The sequence below is a fragment of the Typopeltis vanoorti genome, chromosome 25, assembly GCF_054136105.1.
Source record: "Typopeltis vanoorti isolate ZY-2024b chromosome 25, IOZ_Tvanoo_1.0, whole genome shotgun sequence".
In the NCBI taxonomy this organism is placed as follows: domain Eukaryota; kingdom Metazoa; phylum Arthropoda; class Arachnida; order Uropygi; family Thelyphonidae; genus Typopeltis; species Typopeltis vanoorti.
The window spans coordinates 10,100,805-10,123,732 of NC_143573.1; the positions used below are offsets into that span (position 1 = coordinate 10,100,805).

At 37.3% G+C, this 22,928-nt stretch overlaps 1 protein-coding gene across 1 annotated transcript in view; it reads right to left on the reverse strand.

Annotated features, from left to right (window-relative positions):
- Positions 1-22,928, reverse strand: part of Tsp74F (Tetraspanin 74F) — a 230,465-nt gene that overhangs the window by 40,057 nt on the left and 167,480 nt on the right. Inside the window, exon 6 of the mRNA XM_090414691.1 lies at positions 6,722-6,895. Coding sequence (XP_090270817.1) covers positions 6,722-6,895 — 174 coding nt within the window. The remainder of the gene's footprint in view (positions 1-6,721; positions 6,896-22,928) is intronic.

Consider the following 22,928-nt stretch of genomic DNA (forward strand, 5'->3'; position numbering starts at 1 on the left):
AAAATAAAAAAAAAACCTTATAAAGGTTCTTCACATCCTAGATGAGATTTGAACCTAGGCCTTTCTTTCTGAAGAGCATGATCAATATACCAACTGGGCTACTGAGACTCCATATTTATTAAATCACTTTCAACCTCTGATGGTTATAACTCCTATCTCATCTCATGTCAAAAATGATGCAACAATCACCTTTAATCTCCTCAACAAGACACTTGAAGTTTATTCCAGTTGAATGTCTGAAAAGGACAGGAGACATGGCATAGGGACAGCAGATGTTGAAAATGACAGTGAATGTGTGTATGAATATAAAGTATATGCAATATGGGTGGGGAAGTTGAGACTGAGCAGATATATGCGATAAGTGGTAATAAAGGTGATTGGACAGGTGTGGTGAAGAAATCACAACCAACAAGTGGCTTGGATAGGAGTGATTATAGACCTAAAAATGAATTACTGTGTTTCTTTACAAATTCCAGAAGTATCAGAAATAAGTTTACTGATCGAGTTTATTCGCACCCAAAATCATTGGAATAAGTGAAATATGGTTGAATGAAAATAATATCATAGCAGGAATAGAAATGGAAGGATGCAGTATTTTTCGTGAGGATAGGAAGGGAGGGGGGGGGGGGTGCTGCTGATGACAGCAGGCAAATTATGTCCACATAAGGTAGACATGAAAGAGAGAAATAGTGGCAGTGGTGTAACATAGAGCTGACAGGAATGGATGTTGCTATAAGCCCAGAAATGTGGAGGGGTGATGAAGAAATATATAAACAACTTGGATTAATGAAAAAATGAAGGGTAATTAATTATGGGTGATTTTAATTATGGCAGTATAGATTGGAATGAAGAGATAGCATTTGGGAGTAAGGAAAATGAATTTCTTGAGTTCTTGAGAGATAGCTATCTCAGGCAGCATGTGAGGATCGAGAGTTTCAGATCTGATCATTTCATCAAAGGATGCAATTGTGAATGGGGTTTGACACTTCCCTCCAGTTGGTGAGAGTGATCATGAAGTGATTACTGGGTTGTGGCTAGTCATATGCAGACTTTTGTGAGGAAAGGATTATATGTGAAATTATAAGGTTGGTGATTGTGACAAGCTTAGGAAACATGTTGGAGCTATAGCATGGAAGGAGAAGTTGAGCAGTAAGGAAATAAATGCTGCTTGGGAACTGACAGCATCAATGTGTGAATGTATTCCAAAGGCCAAAAGGCTGAATAAGGTAGTTGTAAATTAGATGAATGAAGAGCTTAAGCATGAAATTTGGAAGAAGATACTTTGGAAGTAGTACAAGATGAATAATGGTAATAATCAGTTACATGAAAAGTGTAAAGAACAAGCCAGGAGAATGACTCAGTAAGGAAAACAAAAGTGCAGTACGAGCAGAAATTGACAAATCAGGCAAAGAAAAACCCTAGAGAATTTTTTTTATTTTATTTTTTTTTTTTAAGATGTGTGGCAAGTAGAAGAAAGAAATAATGATCATTGTAAGATGATGTTAATGGATGAAAATGGTGGAATGGTAACTGCTGCAGAAGACATTGTTGAGGTATTCAGTGATCAATTTATAAGGGTGTTTCATCCTGATCAGGGTAGAATCATGAGGAACTTAAGTGTAGAGTACATAGAAGAGGATGGCTTAATTGTGAGTGAGAAGGAGATATTTGATGAAATAAATAACCTTGATGTTAATAAGGCAATAGGATTTATGACATATCACCATGCATCTTAAGAGAATGTTTCAGGAATTGGCAGTAGCACTGGTATGCCTGTTTAATAAGTCTTACAACAGCACAGGTTCCATGTGAGTGGAAAGAAGGTAAAATTGTTCCTCTGCATAAAGGTGGTGATATAAGCTGATCTGTATGTCTGAAGTTGTGAAGGTACTGGAGAGATTAGTGAGAAGTTGGATACAGAAATGGCTTGATAACAGCAGTATTCTCTGTGGTTATCAGCATAGGTTTGTTAAAGGGAGATCACATTTTACTAACTTGCTTATGTACTATAACAAGGTGACAAATACCTTGGACAGGGGGAGATGCATATACAGTGGTGTACTTTTGATAGACTGTCACATTACAAACTGTTAAATAAATTGAAACAGATGGGATTGGATAACAGACATCTGAGTTGGATCAGTGACTGGCTGTCAGATAGGTATCAAAAAGTTGTACATGGGGATGCAGTATCCTGAAAGAGGAAGGTCACTAGTAGTGTACCGCACAGGTCAGTTGTGGGACCATTGTTATTCAATTTGTATGTTAATGATATTGGGATGGGTTGAACTAGTGATATGCAGCTGTTTGCAGATGATGCAAAATTTGGGAGAGCAATGCAGAGTCAAGCAGATGTTATGGCCTTACAGGAGGACTTGAATAGATTGCATGAATGGGCAGGTAAGTGGAACTATCAGTTCAATGTTGCAAAGTGTAAGGTTTTGAGATTTGGTAAGGTAGACTTGAAAGAGAGAAATAGTGGCAATGGTTATGAGGCAGTGTGTTGTAATAGAGCTGACATGAATGTCAGCTCTATGTTACAGATTTGGTAAGCAATGATGGGATGCAAAGTATACACCTGGTTTAGAAACATTAAATGAAGTAGAGGAGATGAGAGATCTAGGAGTGATGATAGAGAAGAACCTAAAATTCAAGGGTCACATTGCACAAGTGTGAAGACATCACATTGGATAATGGCAATGATGCAATGACCCAGACATGCAGAAATAGAGAGGTTATGATGCCACTGTATAAGGCCATGATCAGGCCTCATATAGATTATTGTGCACAGATTTGGTTGCTGGGTTTTAATGGTGATGAGGATATGTTGGAAAGTGTCCAGAGAAGATTCACAAAGGTGGTCAGCAGTCTTTGCAATGTGGTGTATGAGGACAGATTGAATGTAAGTTGCAAAACCTCATGAATAGGAGAGGGGGGGGTATGATTGAGACATAAGCTAGTTGGGGTTATCAGGTTGACATGGAAGAGATTTTTCATGGAATGGGAGGGGATAGAACAGATGGCCATCACTGGAAATTGTATAAGGAGGGTGTGAGAAGGTTCTTTGCATGGAGAGTGGTTTGTGAGTGGAATGCATTACTTGAGTGTGTTATAAATGTAGACACATTGAATCCGTTTAAGACATGGTTGGATGAGCATTGTATGCAATAGAGTGTGCCTCCAATGACAAGTCCAACTTCATGGAGGTCAGATGATAATAATGATAATAAAAAAAGCTTGCCAGACTTTTACAAATCCAATACTTATTCCATCCATCTCAAAAATTGGCTTTGCTCATAGGAAAGAGCAAGGTGATCCAAAGGATCAACTTTCTTCATTTCCTATATAGGAGTTCACAGAATTCCTTGCTGTTGCAGTCATCTCTTGTATTACAGTTAGATCTGCACAAGATTACATTCAATTCTGAAATTCTGTATAAATCAGGTCATACCATTTCTACCCAAATGCAGCATTCATTAGAAAAGATTTATGCGCTACATGATTTTTTTTAGCACTTGAATCTTTTCTAAAATCTTCCCCAGTTTTCAGAAAGTATTTTGCTTCATACCTCTCACTAATAAGTAATTGCCCCCCCTCCTGCTATAACAATAATTACAGCTTTATTTTTCTTTGTATTAATGGTTTACAGTAAAATATGCTTGCAATTCTGTTTTCATTTTCTCTCTTTCTAAGCATTGTTAATGGTAAAAAAACTTGACCAAAATTTTTGCGTTCCTTAAAAGTGAATTTTCTCTACTAGTTTGTCAATTTTGACATGTCTCAAGACCATTTCATATGTTAACAGCTTTTGAATGGAATAATAAAATTTATTCTTTAACACATATTTTTTATTTAATGGAATTTTATGATAAAAATTTATGCTGAAAGTTTATCCACTTGGTAATACTATAAATTAAATATGCCAAGAAATTATATTCTTGGTGTAATCCTTTATCCAGGTGTAAGCAACAAAGTTTGCATATGAAGTAACTTCATGACTAGGCAACTCATATAGAGGCTAATGACTTCACATCACTTGCCTTGGTATCGCAAAATGCAAAGCACATATCCTTACAGACATATAATGCTATGCATTATGGGAAGGGTCACTACCCAGACTGGTTTCAACCTTTGTTGGTCTCATCAGTGGGAGCCCAGCCAGACCCAGAAGTGATACCAAGATTAAAGTAATGCATAGTCATATTCCATTGTGAAGTTACTTCACATGCAAACTTTGTTTACTTACACTTGGATAAAGGATGAAACCAAGAACATAATTTCTTGGTATCTTTAATTTATAGTATAAGTGAAAAAACTTTCGATATCTATCTCTAATCCAGAGTATTTTAGGAATAAGGTGCGACTCCTCGACTTCAATAAAGGTCAAAACTGATCGGGGTAGTGGCCTTTCCATTAATGCATAGCATTATACGTGTCTGTAAGGATAATAAGGATATGTGCTTTGCCCAGTCATGAAGTTACTTCATGTGCAAACTTTAATTTAAAAAATTATGTTGTTTATGATAAATGTCTTAAATGCTCCTCATTAGCTATGGCACGAAGCTCTAATCTTTGCATAAAATTTCCTGTCACTAATAGTATGCTTTAAATCAGCTAATGGTTGCAGCTCATTAACATTGAAAGAAAAAAAATCTTCAGATCAGGTGACCATACAGGAGAACCAATGTTGGGAAAATGTGGGAAAAGTGTCTTCAAAAGCACCAGTTTTTCTTGCTGTATCCAGTCTTGTGGAAACTGAGCATGATGCCATTACTGTAATTGTGCTCATCACAAAAAGAAGTATCATTTCTCTGTATACCATTTGCCAGTGACCGCATTGCAAACATTTTCAAATAAGTATGGTTTGATCACTTTTTTTAGCAATAATACTACAATATGCAGTTAAATCAAATGGGATGTATTTGTTGTTAATGAATTGAGGACTTTGTGATGCCCAAAATTGAGTTTTCTTTCATGATAAAAATAAGTGGAAACAAGCTCTCATTATCGCCTTTTCAGTAAAATATCTGTATTGATTTGGAGACTATCACTGAGCAATTAGCTTTGATCATATAAACTGTCTGCAGTCTGTATATGGTGCTGTCAAATGGTATGGAGAAATTATGAGCTGATCTAGCAGCTGCATCCTTAATTCCAATGTGGCTAAGAATCCAGCACAACCGAACATCAAAATTAAGGGTTTTTATTTTGTACAGCAGGTGTAACACCTCACACAGCACTGGATGTGGATTATAAATAGGAAAGGAGATAGCCTGTAAAGATCTCAAAGAGTCTGTATAAATTACACACTTTCGGTAGCAATTTTCTTTCATATGCATAAGTGCAAGCTGAATGGCATGCAACCTTAAAGAGACTAAGTGATAGAGCAGGTTCATTTGCTTCAGGTGATGTGCGAAAGGCAGCAGTATCTATCTATACATCCTAATAATGGATGGGATCCAATCATTGCAGGTTATTGTCTTGCAGAACCACAGACTTGAGATCCATAATCCAGCTTTGAATGTATAAGTGGACGATAAAGACAAAGCAATGAAGATTTATCAGCACCCCATTGAGTAGACAGAATGCGAAGGAGATTCAATGATCTCCTGCACTTTTCTCTTAATTAACAAATGTGTGTACAAGGAATGGAAGTTTTCTGTCAATGAGTCCCAAGAATTTGGCTTTTGTTGATACTGGAATAATAATTCATCCCATTCTTAATTCAGGATCTGGGCAAAGAGTATGTTTTCGAAAGAAGTGTACACCGACTTTTTTTTTTTTCTGTTGAAAACCTGAACTTGCTTTCTGAAGTTGTCTTTTAGTTCCCCTCATGTTACGAGAGTGATGACAGTAAATTGTGAAGTCGTCAACATACATATAGAGCATTGTCTACAGTGAGAGGAAGCTGTTCAGTGATTGAATTAACTTTGATAGAAAAAAGTTAAAAAAAGTCATACTTAAAGCAAGAACATCTTTGTAAGATATCAGAGAAAATGTTAATGCCAGACTTCTCTGGTATTTAGAAAGCAACGATCTCCTCTCCAATACACAATGTGGCTTTTGTAGGTATCGGTAAGTTTTTTAATGGACTGAATGGTCCAAAGTTTAACGATGCCTACAAAAGCCACATCATTTATTGGAGAGAAGATTGTTGCTTTCTAAATACCAAAGAAGTCTGGCATTAACCATTTTCTCTAATACCTTACAAAGACAGCTGGTCAGAGCAATAGGTCAATAATTATTTGCTTGTGTTGGATCTTTTCCTGGTTTTGGAATTGCATTGACATGCCAAGAATCTGGAAACTCTTCCTCCATAAGTATTCTATTGTATATTAGAGAAGGAGATCCATAGAAGATTATGGTAGATGTTTTATCATTTCAATAGAGCAAAAGAGCTCTTTTTAGTTCCTCCTTAACAAATGGCTGATTGTATGGCTCAAGCCCATTGGTAGAAAAAAAATTAAGCTTTTGTTTCTCTTGTTGTTCTTTTAATATTAAAAATTCAGGAGGATATGAAGCCATTGCTGAGATTTTGCAAAAATTTCTCCAAAAGGGTCTGCAATAGCTTTGGGATCAGCATGCCCCTCCTCACCGTGTGAACTTTACCACAAACTTTATATATCTGTGTGAGTGTAGGTGTGCTCATTAACAGTTTAAAGAGAATTCTGTAATACATAAAATGAACAATTTAAAAACAAGAATAATGCATACTAATTACCTCAAGGTAAGCATTATTTTCTGTTGGGTCTCTCTGACATTTTTCTTTCAATCCTGGATCTGAACTCTTACAACAACTTGATGGTATCTTGTACACTCCAGCAAAATGACTATTCTTTCGAGTCCAGATCTCATACCCTGGTTTCTTGTCAATTGACATTCCACAACAGTGAAACTAGAAAGAATGATAACCTGTTAATATTTAATTGCTTCGGCATGCCTATAAAAGCAAAGCTTTTACAGTATCAAGACATTACTTATATTCAGTGATATCCTAAATTTTCATGCATAAATATACATGCAGTAAGTATGATATTTAGGTCTATATTCATAATGTCTGGTCCCTATGTTCACCCATATGCAGGTCTGATAGGAAAAACATTTATCTTATACTAGATGATAACGTTCATCCTCCTCCTCAGGCAAAGTTCTTGGACCAATATTTTTAAAACATTGTACGTATGGACTAGGTAGCCAGGTTTTCTGATCTTAATCTTATTGAGCATGTCTAGGAGGCTCTAGGCAGACACATTACAACATGTCTACATAGACCATTCTCATCCTCTCTCTCCCCTAAACATTAAGGGAATTAGGAAAGTTTTGCAGGAACAATGGAACTGAGTTTCTGGACAATGTTATGAACAGAATGAAACGTAGCGAACACTGAATTGATTAAGGGTTACTACATTCATGTTAGAGGTTTAATGGAATATTAACAGCACTGAGAAAGGATTAAAACTAATTTTAATACTTTCAATATTTCGTCTCCGTCACAGAGACATCTTCGGAGATTACAAAAACTTTTTGTAACAACACACACACAAATACAATACAAAGTGAAACTAAAGTCCTGTCTAGGTGATGTGCCCTCTATGGACATTTGCAGGTGGCCTGGGATGTAATAGATAGGACTTTAGTTTCACTTTGTATTGTATTTGTGTGTGTGTGTTGTTATGTGTCTCTGTGACGGAAACGAAATATTGAAAGTATTAAAATTAGTTTTAATCCTTTCTCAGTGCTGTTAATATTCCATTAAACCTCTAACATGAATTCTACATCCCATGCCACCTGCAAATGCCCACAGAGGACGCACCACCTAGATAGGACTTTAGTTTCACTTTGTATTGTATTTGTGTGTGTTGTTACAAAAAGTTTTTGTAATTCCCGAAGATGAAATATTGGAAGTATTAAAATTAGTTTTAATCCTTTCTCAGTGCTGTTAATATTCCATTAAACCACTAACATGAATTCTTCACAGCACTTAAGCCTCAACACACGTATGGTTACTACATTCCTTATTGTGGCAGTTGTGTTGACATACTCATTTGTTACTGATTTAAAGTATTCATTTACAAGTTTTGTAGGTGTTTCTTTTGCATCTCATATTATACTGTTCTTCCCTGAATTGCATAAACATTCATCATAGTTTTTGAGTAATTGCGATTTTTCTCTGTTTTTAATTAACGGAAACCAGCATAATTTCATTACATCATGGTAAGAACTCGTGAGTGCAACCACTTGATGCATGATCATAGGATCCTTGGAAGAATTGGAAAGACTACTTTCTTATCTCATACCAAAACATGGCATGATATACGAAATTTATAGAAGCCTTTAAAATTCCCATCAGTCTAAAAATCTCAAGAATATGGATGGTACATATTTGATCTATATACTTTCCATTTCAAGCAAGTCAAGATGGGATAAAACAGGAAAAGGAAATGCAGGTTTGGTGTGTTTGCAGTGAAAAGGGATGCTGGGCAGCTGCTGCTGTTGTTGTATTAACAGGTGTAGCAGAAAGCATAGGAATAATAGAAATAGTGGCCAATTCTGTGTGTTAAGGCTTAAGTGATATTTTAACACTTGAAATATGTTTTTCCTTCTGATATTAAAGCCCTCTTTGCCATCCATTCTGGATATTTCTCATGGAGGAAAAAATTTACTAACAGATAAAGGGCATCACTATGGGTTCTCCCTCTCTTGCTCCTTGTTAATTTGTTCTTGGAAGATTTTGAAAAACAAGCTCTTGACTCTGCTAGATATAAGGCTTGAGAGACTAAGATATGTGGATAATATGTTCTCTGTTTGGCCTCATGGCCCCAGGCATGTCAAACAACCTATATCTTAGAATTCAATTTGCAGTAGAAAAGGAAACTATTCAGCCTTCTTAGACACTTTGGTCATGGTGACATCTCTTTCTCACTATGCAGGAAACACAGTCACACAAGCAGATACATTCATAAACATTCCCATCACCCCCTCCTCCCTTCAGCAATAAGGTATCACAAAAACTAACTAGTAGAGCATGCAATCTTTGCTCCTATGTGGCTACTCTTGCAGAACTTAGCCATCATACACCATCTTTCTTATTTAATGGCTGCTGTTCCTACAGAATAAAAAATAAAAAATTAAAAAAAACTTTTCCCCTCAACCCTGCCCTTTCCTTTATAAGGATTTTAGTAATGCTGTTATCATCTCCTAAGCCTGAGGCATACTGGAAAAATTAACCAAAATTCTAAAGAGAACCTCTACATAGTTTTTCAAGCCCCACTTAAAACTAGTTACCTTTGTCTGTTCTACTAAGGACCAACTCCCTCCTCTCTCAGTTCCTGGTGTATATGGAGTTTCCTTTTCCTGCAAGTTAGCCTACCATGGACAGACAGGAAGATCAGCCACCATTTACATAGTATAACGTAAATATGTCTTGCAGACCATGCTCTGGATTCTGTTCACACGGTCAATTCAAAAAATTTCCATCACAGCAACTTTAGAAGAGAAAGACTGTAGAATCTGCAGTCACCCTCAGAAATCAGCCCAATCTGAATAAATATGGATGCATAAAATTTCTCAAAATATGGGAAACATTAATTCTTTGCAATCTCATTTTACATATGAGGTCACCAACAAGTGCATCCATGACCAAAAGACTAGTTCCCCCATAGTGGGGTCTAGTCTTTTGTGCATGTGTTTCACTCCCTGAAGAAGTCTGTGACTGAGATGAAATATTGGAAGAATATTTTTTCTTTAATCCTTTCCCAGTGCTATTTTATTCCATTAAGCCTCCACTGAACTTAGTTGCAAGTTCTGATCTGCCATCTGTGAGCTGAAATAATCACAGATGATTCCTAAACATGATAGAGATAATCTGGTGGGACGTTATCTGGAGTACTGCATGGTTTGTCAAATGAGTAAGAAGAATAGAGAGTACTATCATCTGCAAAGCTGTTAATAGGATTAGTGGTGATTGAGAGCAGGTCATTTATGTACAGGAGAAAGAGTAGGTAACAGAACAGAGCCTTGAGGCACTTCTGTAGTGGTGGCAAAGCTTGAAGATAGGGGGCCAGCCACCCTGACATGCAGTGAATGACCAGAGAGAAAGCCATCTATCAAATTACAGAGGGTGGCATATAGACCAAAGGATGGCAATTTGTTTATTAGATCTTAATGCCAAATGTAGTCAAAAGCTCTGTAAATGTCAGTGACTACTGTCTTGGCATAATAATAATCAATTTTAAATAAACTGAACTGATTATCTGGCATTTCAACCTTCATATTGACCTTCAACATATTGACATTTCAACCTTCATGATGTTGAACAATTTTTGTTCAACATCATTGCCCTCTCTGCCCACATACTATGTTCTGGCTACTTCATGTGGCAAAATAATTTTTACCTACACAGTTGAAGTATAGCAATAGGATCACCACTTCTCCTCACTAACTTTTATGTGAAATATTTTGAGCAAGGTGTTCTAAGATTGCTTTCTTTAAAATTAAAAATTTGAACTCTGATAAATTGATCATCAAATTTGTGATATGTATGCCCAAGAGATGTTCAGGTTACTATGACAGCATTACATGATTAAGTTTATATTATTATTAATCTCCTATCAACAATTTTCTTCCAAATCAGTTGATCAATTGTGAGCACTCCAATATTGTCATATCTAACATTTCGTACTTCTAAGGTACTTCTGACTGAATCAATCCATCTAGACCTTGGTCTTCCTCTGAGTCTCTTTCCTGTCATCTTGGCATCAAACACCTGTTTTGCTAACCTTTCCTCACCTATTCTATTTGGCCATATCACCTTAGATTAGCTCTGCTGACACATTCTTGAATGCTGACAATGTCAAGTTCCTTTCTAATATCTTCACTTTTAGTATGATTGCCAGCCTGGCTGGCTGAGTGGTTAGCGTGTCCACTCTCCACTCAAGAGGCTGTGGGTTCGAATCCCGCCGTGGGCATGGATGTTTGTGATTGTCTGTGGAAATACCAGTGGTGGTGGTCGGCGGTAGATGGTGTTGGTGGATTTGAGTGGTGGAAGCAGAGTTGTAGAGTAAATGCCCTCCCTCGATGAGTCTTTGGATTCCCTGGAGGTGACAAATAATAATAATAATAATAATAATTCTGCCATTGATTCCATCAGTTCACTCCTCTAATTTTTCTCAGAACTCTCATATCTGTGGTATGTAGTCTTTGATTAAGTGTTTTATTTCTAATCTAACTCTCAGATCCATAACTTAAAACTGGTTTGAACATTGTCGTGTATACTTCTAGTTTAATATTTTGGCTAATTTCCCTCTTGTTCCATATAAATTTATTCAGCTGGCTATCCACCATACCAGCTTTGCTTATTCTGTTGTCTATTTCCAGATTTAACCTGCCATCTTGGCAGAAATTGGATGCTAGGTGTCATATTGTGTGTGTAGTGTGAAATTACTGCCCCTGGAGTAACGTTTTTGTATTTTATTTGAGAATATTAGGTTAATGTATTGTAGTTTTTGTTTTAAATGGATGTGGAATTGACTGAGCTAGTTAGTCTGTAAGTAAACATTCTATTTTTTTTTTTGTTTAAATATGACATTGTCAGCAAGGCACCAATGCATGGCTGAACAATGGTGGCATTATTCAGCCATGCATTCAAATGGCCTGACAACATGGTCAGGCCATTTGAATTTGCAGGATTTTATTCAGTGAAGTGCACATGTCAAGAAAATTGAAGGATATGAAAGAGAGAGAGAGAGCGTGTATTAAAGTGTTTCAAAAGTGAGTGTATTAGGTGACAAGAACGCAGCAAATATTAGCAGAGTGGACAGTCCTGATGGCAGGATGGAAAATGATCTTATTAACGTTAAACATGCAGCTTCAGAAATAGAGGAGAATGAAATGGACATTAATAAAGAAACTGCATGCTTGAATGTTTTTTCATATGACAAAGCACAAAATTGAAAAATTGCAGAAGCGGCATGAGATTAGTTGACTGAAAAGAGAAAGAAGTAGGCAGTCTGAAGGAATAATAAAGACCAACTGAACAAACAAGAAAAGAACAAAATTATGTACAGGGACTCAATGATCAGGGAAGTGCTTAATGAAAGGGTGACTAAAATTGTGTTTTCCAGGTGCAAAAACTTACAATATTAGATGCCATCCAGTTGCAAAAAGGTAAGTTGAAGGAAATGATTGTCTTGGTTGGTGCAAATGATTTGAGAGGCAGGAAGTATTCTAGAAGGGAGGATGTAATGGAGTTAGAAGAGGCAAAACTGAAGAGCGAAAAGGTGAAGATTGTTAATTCTCTATCACACTATGAAAGAGACAAACTGAGGAGAAAGGTGTTGATATCCAATGAGTCTATACATAGATTGTGCAGAAGGAATGATGTAGGATTGTGGATCTGTAGTCTGTTTGTCAGAAAGGATTTGTACAATGCTGAACTACAGCTAAATGGTTTTGTTGTTAGGTGTCAAGAGAGAGAGAGAGAGAGAGAGATTTGTTTACCAAGCATGCTCAAGTGCAAATTCAGGGAAACTTAAGCAATTAGGGTGGAAGCAAGTGAGTTTGTGTGAAGGCACTCGTGATGCGAGTGACTATGAGAATGACTAAGTGAGGAATCTAGTTTCAAGCAAAAATTTTGAATAGGGTAGTCAATTCAGAAAGTAAAGATGGGTGGGGGGCCTAAAGGGATGGTGCAGTTTCTATATACTAATGCCAGAAGTATCAGGAATGAGAAGGAGGATTTTTGGCACTGATTAGTTCAACCTCGCCAAAAGTCATAGGCATTAGTGAGACTTGGCTAACAGCAGATGATGTACATGGATAGAATGTGAAGGCTTTAGTATTTTCAGGAGAGATAGGATGGGGGGGGAGACTGCTGATGATAGCAGATGAATTGCAGCCAAAAAGAATAGGAGATAGGTAGAACAGTGACTGTTCAATGTGAAGCAGTCTGGTGCAAGATTAAGCTCAGTAAGACAAAATATACAGTTGGTTGTTGCTATAATCCAGGGAGTTTCACAGATGATCTGGAAGACGTATTGCCAAATTGGTACAGGACGAGTGATTATTATGGGAGACTTTAACTATGGAAATATAAACTGGAAGGAAGAAAGATCATGTGTCAGGAAGGAAATGTAGGAAATGGGCAGTAGAAGGCACTGATGTAGGTCATTGGTAGTAGAGGTTCTGCATAGAAGTGGAGACGGAGAGTTGTACAGTAGGTGTCCTCCCACGATGAGTCTTTGGACTCCTTGGAGGTGTCATGAATAATAATAATAATAAAGGGAATTTATACACCTTCTAAGAGATAAGGCAGCATGTGATGGAGGAGACTAGGGATGGGAGAGTATTGGACCTGGTCATAGTATCAGAAGAGTTATCCATAACCAAGGTGACAACATTGTGCGTGATTAGTGAAACTGACCATTTGGTCTTGACTTTGGAGATTGTAAAACATGAGGAATATTCTGTAAGAAGGGATATATGTGGAACTACAAGGCAGGTGATTATGACAAGCTTAGGAAGAAGCTTAAATCTGTGTCATGGCATAAAACCTCAATGTTCATCTATCTCAATGTTGATATGCATCTCTGTAATATCAGCAACTGTAAAATCACCACCTGGATGATAACACCTTTTCAAAATGATCACTCAGCAACTTAACTATTTCTTTTGGTTCAATCATCTTCCTACCGTGAGCATTGTTTAAAGTCATTCTACCATAGTCATGTTTCCTCTTACTCGCTACATAATGAAAAAAACTCTTTTGGTTTACATTGGACTGTTTGGCTAATTCTCTCTCATAGTCTGATTTGGCCTTCTTACCATACTAATTACCTTCTTTCTTGCACTTTGTACTGCTCACGAGTATGTTGATCACTTTTTTCTTTATATCCCTACTCATCCACTTAATTCCAACTTGGTTTATCCTCCTGACCTTAGATATGCAGTGTGATACTACTTCCCTCAAGCAATTTCTGACCACATGCCAGTCACTACTGACATTCTTTCTTTGAAGCTTCTCAAGGAGCCTCCATAGCTCAGTCAGTAGAGACGAAGCCCTTTGGTCAGAAAGACCTGGGTTCAATTCCCATCAGTGAAGTAAGGAACCTTTATCTAGTCTCTTTCGATGAAAGGTGAGTTAGCCAGTCTCATACAGAGGTAGGAGGTTTTTTCACCTGGAAACTCTGGTTTTACGTCCCCCAGAACAGGCAAACTGGCCCCGTGAACACACAGGATTACAGTCATGAATACGTACTAGCCAGTCCCAGATAAAATTGGGGGACTGGGGATATAAGCGGTGAACTACCCTGTAAAAATCGCACCAGGAACACTTTGTGGGAAATGCTTACAATGTCACCTAGGGTTGGAAACAACTGAAGGAAAAACCACCATCATCAGCTTCTCAAGCCATGGGAATGTTCCAAGATGACTCCTGAGTCTCTCAAAATCACCTGCCTTGTAATTGAATATAAATCCCCTTCTTGACAGAGAACCCCCATGTGTTTGGTAACTTCCCAGAACAAGATCGCATGGTCACTTTCCCCAATTGGGGATGTATCCATAACCAAGGTAGACATTCTATCTTTTGATACCATTATCAGATCCAACACCTTCAAATCCCTTGTCCCTTCTAAAACATGCTGTTTCATCTAATTATCCCTTAGCAACTGTATAAATCCCACTTCCATCTTGCTATGCCCCTTTTCCTCCCTCTAATCGATGTCCCCATAGTTATCCATTAAAGTCTCCCCATAATAATTATACTGATTTGTTGATACATGGCATATACATCTTCCTGTGCCCCCCCCCCCCCTTCCGGTCTATAGCAGCATCTCACAACTATTTTTGTTGGTTATAATTCTAGTTATCATCAGCGATACCCCACTATATATAAATGGTTATATGTATATAAAGAGAAAAGTGACTTGCTATGCCCCTTTTCCTCCCTCTAATCGATGTCCCCATAGTTATCCATTAAAGTCTCCCCATAATAATTATACTGATTTGTTGATACATGGCATATACATCTTCCTGTGCCCCCCCCCTTCCAGTCTATAGCAGCATCTCACAACTATTTTTGTTGGTTATAATTCTAGTTATCATCAGCGATACCCCACTATATATAAATGGTTATATGTATATAAAGAGAAAAGTGACCAGCAAACTCATGAACAGTACAAGGCTCAGGCAAGAAAGATGACAAGGAAGGCAAAATGAGATTATGAGAAGAATCTAGCCAAGCAGGCCAAAGGAATTCCCAAAGAGTTCTTACATTATGCGGCAAGTACCAGGAAGAGTGACTATGGAACATTAACCTTAATGAATAATGATAGTCACAAGGAGACAGAAGCAGATAAAATAGTTGAATTACTGAGTGACCACTCTGCAAGAGCATACCATCCTAGTGAGGTTACTGCTTTAACATATGTAAAAAACACTGATGTGGGACCACAGGGGTCGATGAATTGAAGATTCTTAGTATATTGCAGTCTCGACGTAAATACAGCTGTGGGATTAGATGGAATGCCAGTTCGGGCTTTGTAAGAATGTGCAAAGGAACTGGAAAGAGTGGGAAGTGGACAAAATAATTCTCTTGCATAAGGGAGGTTCTAAGACTGCAGTAACAAATTATAGGTCAATGAGTATCTCAGGCATGGTGGTAAAAGTACTAGAAAAATTGGTAAAAAAGAGAATTCAAGAATAGGTAGATAAAAATATGATACTGTATGAGGGTCAACATGGCTATGTGAAGAGTCGGTCATGCCTTAGTAATTTACTAACTTTTATAAGAGTAACAGCTGAGTTTGATGAAGGAAATGGCTACACAATGATTTTGTGAAGGCATTTGACAGAATACCACATGGAACTCTGTTATGCAAATTAGAACAAATGGAGATGGACATAACACTGATTAAGTGGACAAGATGGTGGCTGCCGGACAGATATGAAAGTGATATATGAGGGGGTAGAGTTGAGGCAAAAACAGGTGATTAGTGATGTGCTGCAAGGTTCAATGCTGGAATCATTACTGTTTGATTTGTACATAAATGATATAGGAAATAACCTGAAAGGAAATATTCATTTGTTTGCTGATGATGCGAAATTAGGTAGAATAATACTTAATCATCATGATATGGAGAACTTGCAGGAGATTTAAATAATAGGCTGTCAGTATGGGCAAAAGATAATGGGTATCAGTTTAATGTGGAGGAATGTCAAGTTATGCATTTTGGGACAAATAGATTACAAGCTGTGTATCACATTGATGGCACTGTACTCCAGAAAATAGATGAAGCTAGAAATTTAGGGAAGGTAGTAGACAGAGAGTTAAAGTTTAGAGGACATATTGCTAAGATAGCCCACAAGATTATCCGACTACTGAAGAACACATTAACACGAGGAATAAGGAAGTTATTATTATCATCTCTCTTTATAAGGCCTTGATATGCCCACATCTGGATTACTGTGCTCAAGTCTGGTTCTCAGGGATGAAGAAGTGGTGGAGGGGATTCAGGGCAAGTGACTAAGATGATGAGTGGCCTGTAGAATGTTCCCTATGAGGATAGGTTGAAGGTGTGTGGATTGCAGAAGTTAGTTGATAGGAGAAAAAGAGGGCATAATGATAGAAACATTTCAGTTGCTTAAAGAGTTCGATAGTATTGATGCAGAGGAAATGTTTCAGAACGTAGATAGAGGGACCAGAACAAGGGGTCATCCCTGGAAGTTGAATAAAAAGATAAGATTAGTAGGGATGTGAGGACAGATTTTTTGCTTGGAGAGTTGTGAATGAGTGGAATGGGTTGCAAGTGTCAGTTGTGAGTGCTTTGTCTATTAATGGGTTCAAGGAGATGTTGAAAGTTTCTCCACTTGGTTATACTATAAAGTAAAGATGCTAAGAAATTATGGTCATGGTTTAATCCATTATCCAAGTGTAAGCAAACAAAGTTTGTGTTAAGTAACTTCAATGCTGGGCAACTTGTATATAGAGGCTAGGTAATGGCCAAAGTCATTAGCCCATATATACGTGTTGCCCAGCCATGAAGTTACTTCACGCCCATAGTTTGTTTGCTTACACTTGGATAAAGGATTAAATTTGGGGTTAAAGGAGAGGTATGATAGATTGGGTCTCCTACGATGAGTCTTCAGACTCCGTGGAGATGCCCATATAATAATAATAATCTTTGCTAAAAACTGTGCTTAAATAGCCGAAATATTTTACTTGTTCTATAGGATTTCCATTCAGAATGCAGCTGAAGTTTTTCTATGCTCCTGGCTATTTTTATAGATTTGATTTTTTTTTTTTTTTTTTTTTTTGCTGATTTTCAGCCAAATTTGCTACATCTGTTATTGAATTTAGTTGGAGAACTTGCACTAGGTATGTTTATGAGTATAACAACAAAGAACGAAGTTTGACATGTCTAATTCTAATATTAGGCTAAATGCCACCTTTTTCATCATTTGATCCATATAAATGATGGATAAGAGTAGAGATAATGTGTATCCTTGTCTTACCTCTGATTTTACATCAAACCATCTTCCCGTATTTCCTTCAATTCTATATGCTGACTTAAACATAGAATATGTATTGCTCTGTATAATATTTAATTAATTAAAGATACCAAGAAATTATATACTTGGTTTAATCCTATATCCAAGTGTAAGCAAACTCAGATATGAAAATAGGACTTTTGCATTACTTCAACTTTAGTTGAAGTCTAAGTCTAAATAACTAACCATGATGAAAGCAGTACAAGGTTTTAGAGTATTTAATTTCTTAATATTTGCACAAGATGCACTTGTTTGAGTGTGATCATGAAGTACTGGTTTGAAAGGTGGTCAAGCAGGAAAAGGTTTCTCTCTCTATGCACAATTATAAGATGTTTCATGGCCATCCAGCATTGATACTGTGGGTTGATAATCTGTGAGGAACAGAATGACAGAGTATGCGAAATGATTAGGATTCATCTGATACAAGTAGTGTAAAACTGTATGCTGTGATATATGAATAAATGGACAGAGATGAAATCAGTGTGGGGAGGGGGAAGAAATTGTCATAGCAAAAGTAGAAGACAGGCTGTAGTGATCATGTGCATGAGTATATAATATACAAGCTAGAAAAGCAAGAATAGTAGACAAAATGCAGTATGTGAGGAGATTTGCCTGTCAGACTAAAGAAAACTCAAGGGAATTCTTACATTATCTGGTGAAGCAAGAGGAAAATAAATTATAGGAATGTGATTGGTGGTATGTAGAAAATTCATCAAAAACAACTCAAAGAAAGACAGTTCAGCAAACCATTGAGGAATGAATTGAAAGGGCTTTCACTAAAATATTAACTGAGATCTAAAATAATCTTTTTAGCACTCTTTAAGTCACTAAAGGGATCATCAACTGACTGTTGCAATGTTTGTTTTTAATTGATTTCAATTGATAACTCTCCGTTTTGCCGACGAACCAAATAATAATTACAAATTCTGAAGATAACTTACAGAAAGCTATTTTAGATCTAAATGAGATAGCCAAAGATTATGGTATGATAATTATTATTATTATTATTCAGGCCTCCATGGAGTCAAAAGACTCATTGCGGGAGGTCCTTTCTAAGAAACATGAGTCGATCAAGACTCATCAAGGGAGGTCCCTCCTAGGAAACAAAGTCTATCATACCACTCCTTAAACGCATTGACCTTTCTCGCTCTCACCACTGTATCAGGCAATGCATTCCATGGTTCAACCACCCTCCATGCAAAGAAACCACTCCTCACCCTCTTTTTCACAGTTTCCTTTTTTACTAACTTCTAGGGATGGCCCCTTGTCATGACTCCTTCCCGCTGCTCAACCAAGCGAAAGAACTCCCAACTGTCAACCCTGTAACCACCTCTCAACAGTTTAAAAGTCTCAATCATATCACCTCTCCTTCTTCTATCCACCAAACTCTGCAGTCCACACTCCCTCAGCTGATCCTCATAACTAACATTGTACAGTCCTGAAACCATCTTTGTTATCCGCCTCTGTACCCTTTCCACAGTTAATTTATCCCTTTCAAATTCTGGGGACCAAATCTGAGAACAATATTCCAAGTGTGGTCTGATCAGAGTCTTATACAACGGAATGATAACCCTTTTATCTCGGCAGGTCAGTGTCCTTCTCATTATTGCAGCAATCTTCTGTGTTACCTTCACTACCTTTGCAATATATCCCCTAAATTTCAGATTTCTATCAATCATCAACCCCAGATCTCGTATCCCCTACTTCCTCCAGTTCACTCCTCCCATAGAGGATGCAGCATCCCATCGATGTGTCCCAAACCTCAAGACCTTACATTTTGCTGCATTAAACTGTGACCCCCATTCATTTGCCCATCTATCTAGCTTATTCAAATCCTCTTGCAGGGCTACCACATCTGCACTATTACTAATAACCCTTCCCAGCATCATCCGCAAACAATTGAATATCCCCTTGCAATCCACAGACAATGTCATTGATATAAAGTTTAAACAATATAGATCCCAGTACTTAGCCCTGTGGGACCCCACTTGTAACCTTTTTCCTCTTTGATATTGCTCCACCATACACAACTCTCTGATATCTGTTGGACAGTCAATCCTGATATCCTGAATAATATCAACAGACAAATAAAAAACTATGGCCTTTAAAGGACAAGATCCAGCAAGAACTAAGATAGTAATAGATAACGGGATCTTAGAACAGGTGAATTCATTTAACTACCTAGGATGCATGATCACATATGAAAATGAAAAAGATATAAATGTAAAAATTGCAAAATATTTTAAAATAACAGGTGTAATTAACTCTATATTTAAACCAAACCTAGTTCAAAAACAAACCAGACTAGAAGTATACAATACATTAGCCCTACCAGTTTTATTGTATGGAAGTGAAATCTGGACAATAAAACAAAAAGACAAACAAAGATTAATAACAGCAGAAATGAAGTTTATGAGAAAAAATGCAAAGTATACTCTATTTGATCACAAAAGAAACAAAGAAATTATGAAAGAATTAAACCAAGAATCAGTAATAGAAAAAATTAAAAAATATGAACATAAATGAATGGAACACATTCAAAGAATGAAAATAGAAAGATTACCAAAACAAGCCTTAAAGTACAAGCCATCAGGAAAAAGAAAACTAGGACGTCCTCTTAAACAATTCATCGATGACTTCTAAGGCCAGAACAAGGCCGTGCTAGGCCTAAATCCTTGATATGCATGATGATGATGATGCAATTGATAAAATAGACATTCATATGTCTATTTTATTGTTCCTCTTTAGGAACGTGTAATTCCTAATTCTCTTTAGGTTTGCATAATAACATCTTCACGACTTGCTTGTAGTAGAAAATCTCTTGTACTACAAAATGACCTAGAAAATTATTTGTAAAAGACTAGTGTTCTAGTGAATCCTGTGCCAGGAATAAATTGCTTGTTAGGCAAATTTTTTTGTATCCCTTCACTCTAAAGTGCAGAGGTACAAGGCTGTAGTGCACAACTGTGCTTCAGGTTACAGATGAAGTTCAAGATCTCTGGGTGATGGTCACTAGTAGCCTGAAGTTGAGAGGCACTAATGTCGCTAGTGAATGTGGCAATCATGTTGAGTTATGCTAGAAAACATGTTTTTAAATTAAAGTATAATGTGGCTTTTTGTCTCAAATTGTGCTGCAGTTGTGCTTTGTTGGATACAAGTGTCCTTCAGTAGTGTTATTGTTTGAAACTCTGTTGTATATATTATGTTTTCACTGCTGTTTGTTTCCCTACTTCAGTGTCTAAAGATAGCATCCAACAAGAGACTACGTCAGCGACTCGGAGGACTTCTATACGAAAGTCTGGCTCTGCATTGGATATTTTGCAATGGATGCGTTGCAGAAACTGCTATATGTATGTGCCAAAGAACGTGAAGGATCTGTGGACTGTTTGGCTAAATGAGAAGAATGAAAACGTTGACATATGTGAGAAGTGTCGTGATAGGCTGGAGCGATTAGGAATGGAAGCAGACATCGGGACCATAGCGGAAGAACTTCGGTAGGAGTTCGTGAAAATGAAAAGTGACCATCTTCTGCAAGAGGAATTATAAGTTCTCAGTAAGGAAGTTCTGGAAATTAAAACCGAGTTAAATGTGCTGAATAGAGAAATTAGGATATGGAGATTACTTTAACTGAAGTAACTAGAACAATGTTAAGTATGGGAGAGTATTTGGTGATTGTTGAAGTAATAAATGGTGTGGGAGTGATTGGGAGTCAACAGAATGAAAGCACAAGAGTTCTAGAAGAAACTATGTCGTGAGACATATCGTTTCTTCTAGACGATATAGGTTTGTCTAATCCTCTTAGGTTTGTCTAAGTGCTTCTCATTGTTCACCTAATGTTGCATCATCTGCAAACAGTTAAACCCTTTCCAATATCATTAATATAAAAATCGACTAGATATGTTCCCCAAACAACCCCCCCCCCCCCCCGTTGCACATCACTACTGACATTCCTCTTTTCAGATACTGCATCCCCATATACAACTTGCTGATACTCATCTGACAGCCAGTTGCCTATCCAACTTGCTAGTCTGTTATCCAGACCTATCCATTTCAATTTAGTTACCAGCTTTTGATAGATTGCCACATGTGGCAATCTATCAAAAGCCTTTGCAAAATCAAAGCATATTACTGAAAATGCATCTCCTCTGTCCAATGCATTCATCACCTTGTTATGGTATGTAAGCAAACCTTAAAAACATGATTTGCCTTCAACAAACCCAAGTTGAGAATCCCAGAGAACAGTACTGTTTTCAAGCCATTTCTTTATCCTAGCTTTAACTTCTCCAATATCCTTAACCACAGCTCCAGATATACAGATTGGCCTATAATTTGTAGCCATCACCTTTTGTGCATTGGAACAATTTTATCTTCTTTCCACTCACTTGGGACCTGTGCTGTTAGAAGACTTATTGAATGGGTAATGCAAGACTACTGAATTCCCTGGAATATTTTCTTAAGATATGGTGATATGTCAACAAATCATACTGCCTTATTAGCATCAAGCTTATTTAATTCCTCACATACCTCCTGCTCACTCACAGTTAAGCTATCTGCTATTTCTTCTACATTTGAGCTTCTCATAATTTCACAGCTATTAGTATGAACCACCGTTATGAATTGTTTACTGAATACATCAAGTATATTCTCTGTAGCAGTTACCAATCTGCTATCTTCATCCATTAGTGCCATCTTGCTACAATCATTCTTCCTTTTACTTGTTACATATTGGGAAAGGTCTAGGATTCTTTTTTTTTTTTTTGTCCTGATTGGCTAATTTCTGCTCATACTGCATTTTTCTGTCCTTACCAAGTCACATTCCTGGCCTGCTCTTTATACTCCTCATGCGACTGACCGTTACCATTATTCATCTTGTGCTGCCTCCACAATACCTTCTTCCAGTTTATGCTCAATTCCTTTCATCATCCATTTGGAATCTGCCCTGATCCAGCCTTTTTGACTTTCAGAATATATTCACACATTGAGGATGTTAAATACGGGGGATTTCAGAAAAGTAAGGTAACTTTTTTTTTTCAAGAATGTTTAATAATAGGAAGTTGAAATTATACACTAAGAAATAAGTGAACATGCACTACTTCTCCAGTACCGGTACCAGTACCGAAGAAGTCCGTGCCCACATTCAGTAACCAATAGCACACTGCCTGCTGAACTTCTTTATTCATAGTGAAATGCTTTCCAGAAAGGTGTTTTCTTGAGGGGTGGAGGGTGGAACAAATGGAAGTCCAGGCTATAGGGGTGTGGCAGAGTATCCCCAACAATTACATTGCAACCATTTGCAAGTAGCAAGTTTCACCATTCGTGAGTGGCTCGCTTTCAGTTTGTCCAACATTGCATAGTAAAGCTCTGTATTGATATTTTCTCCC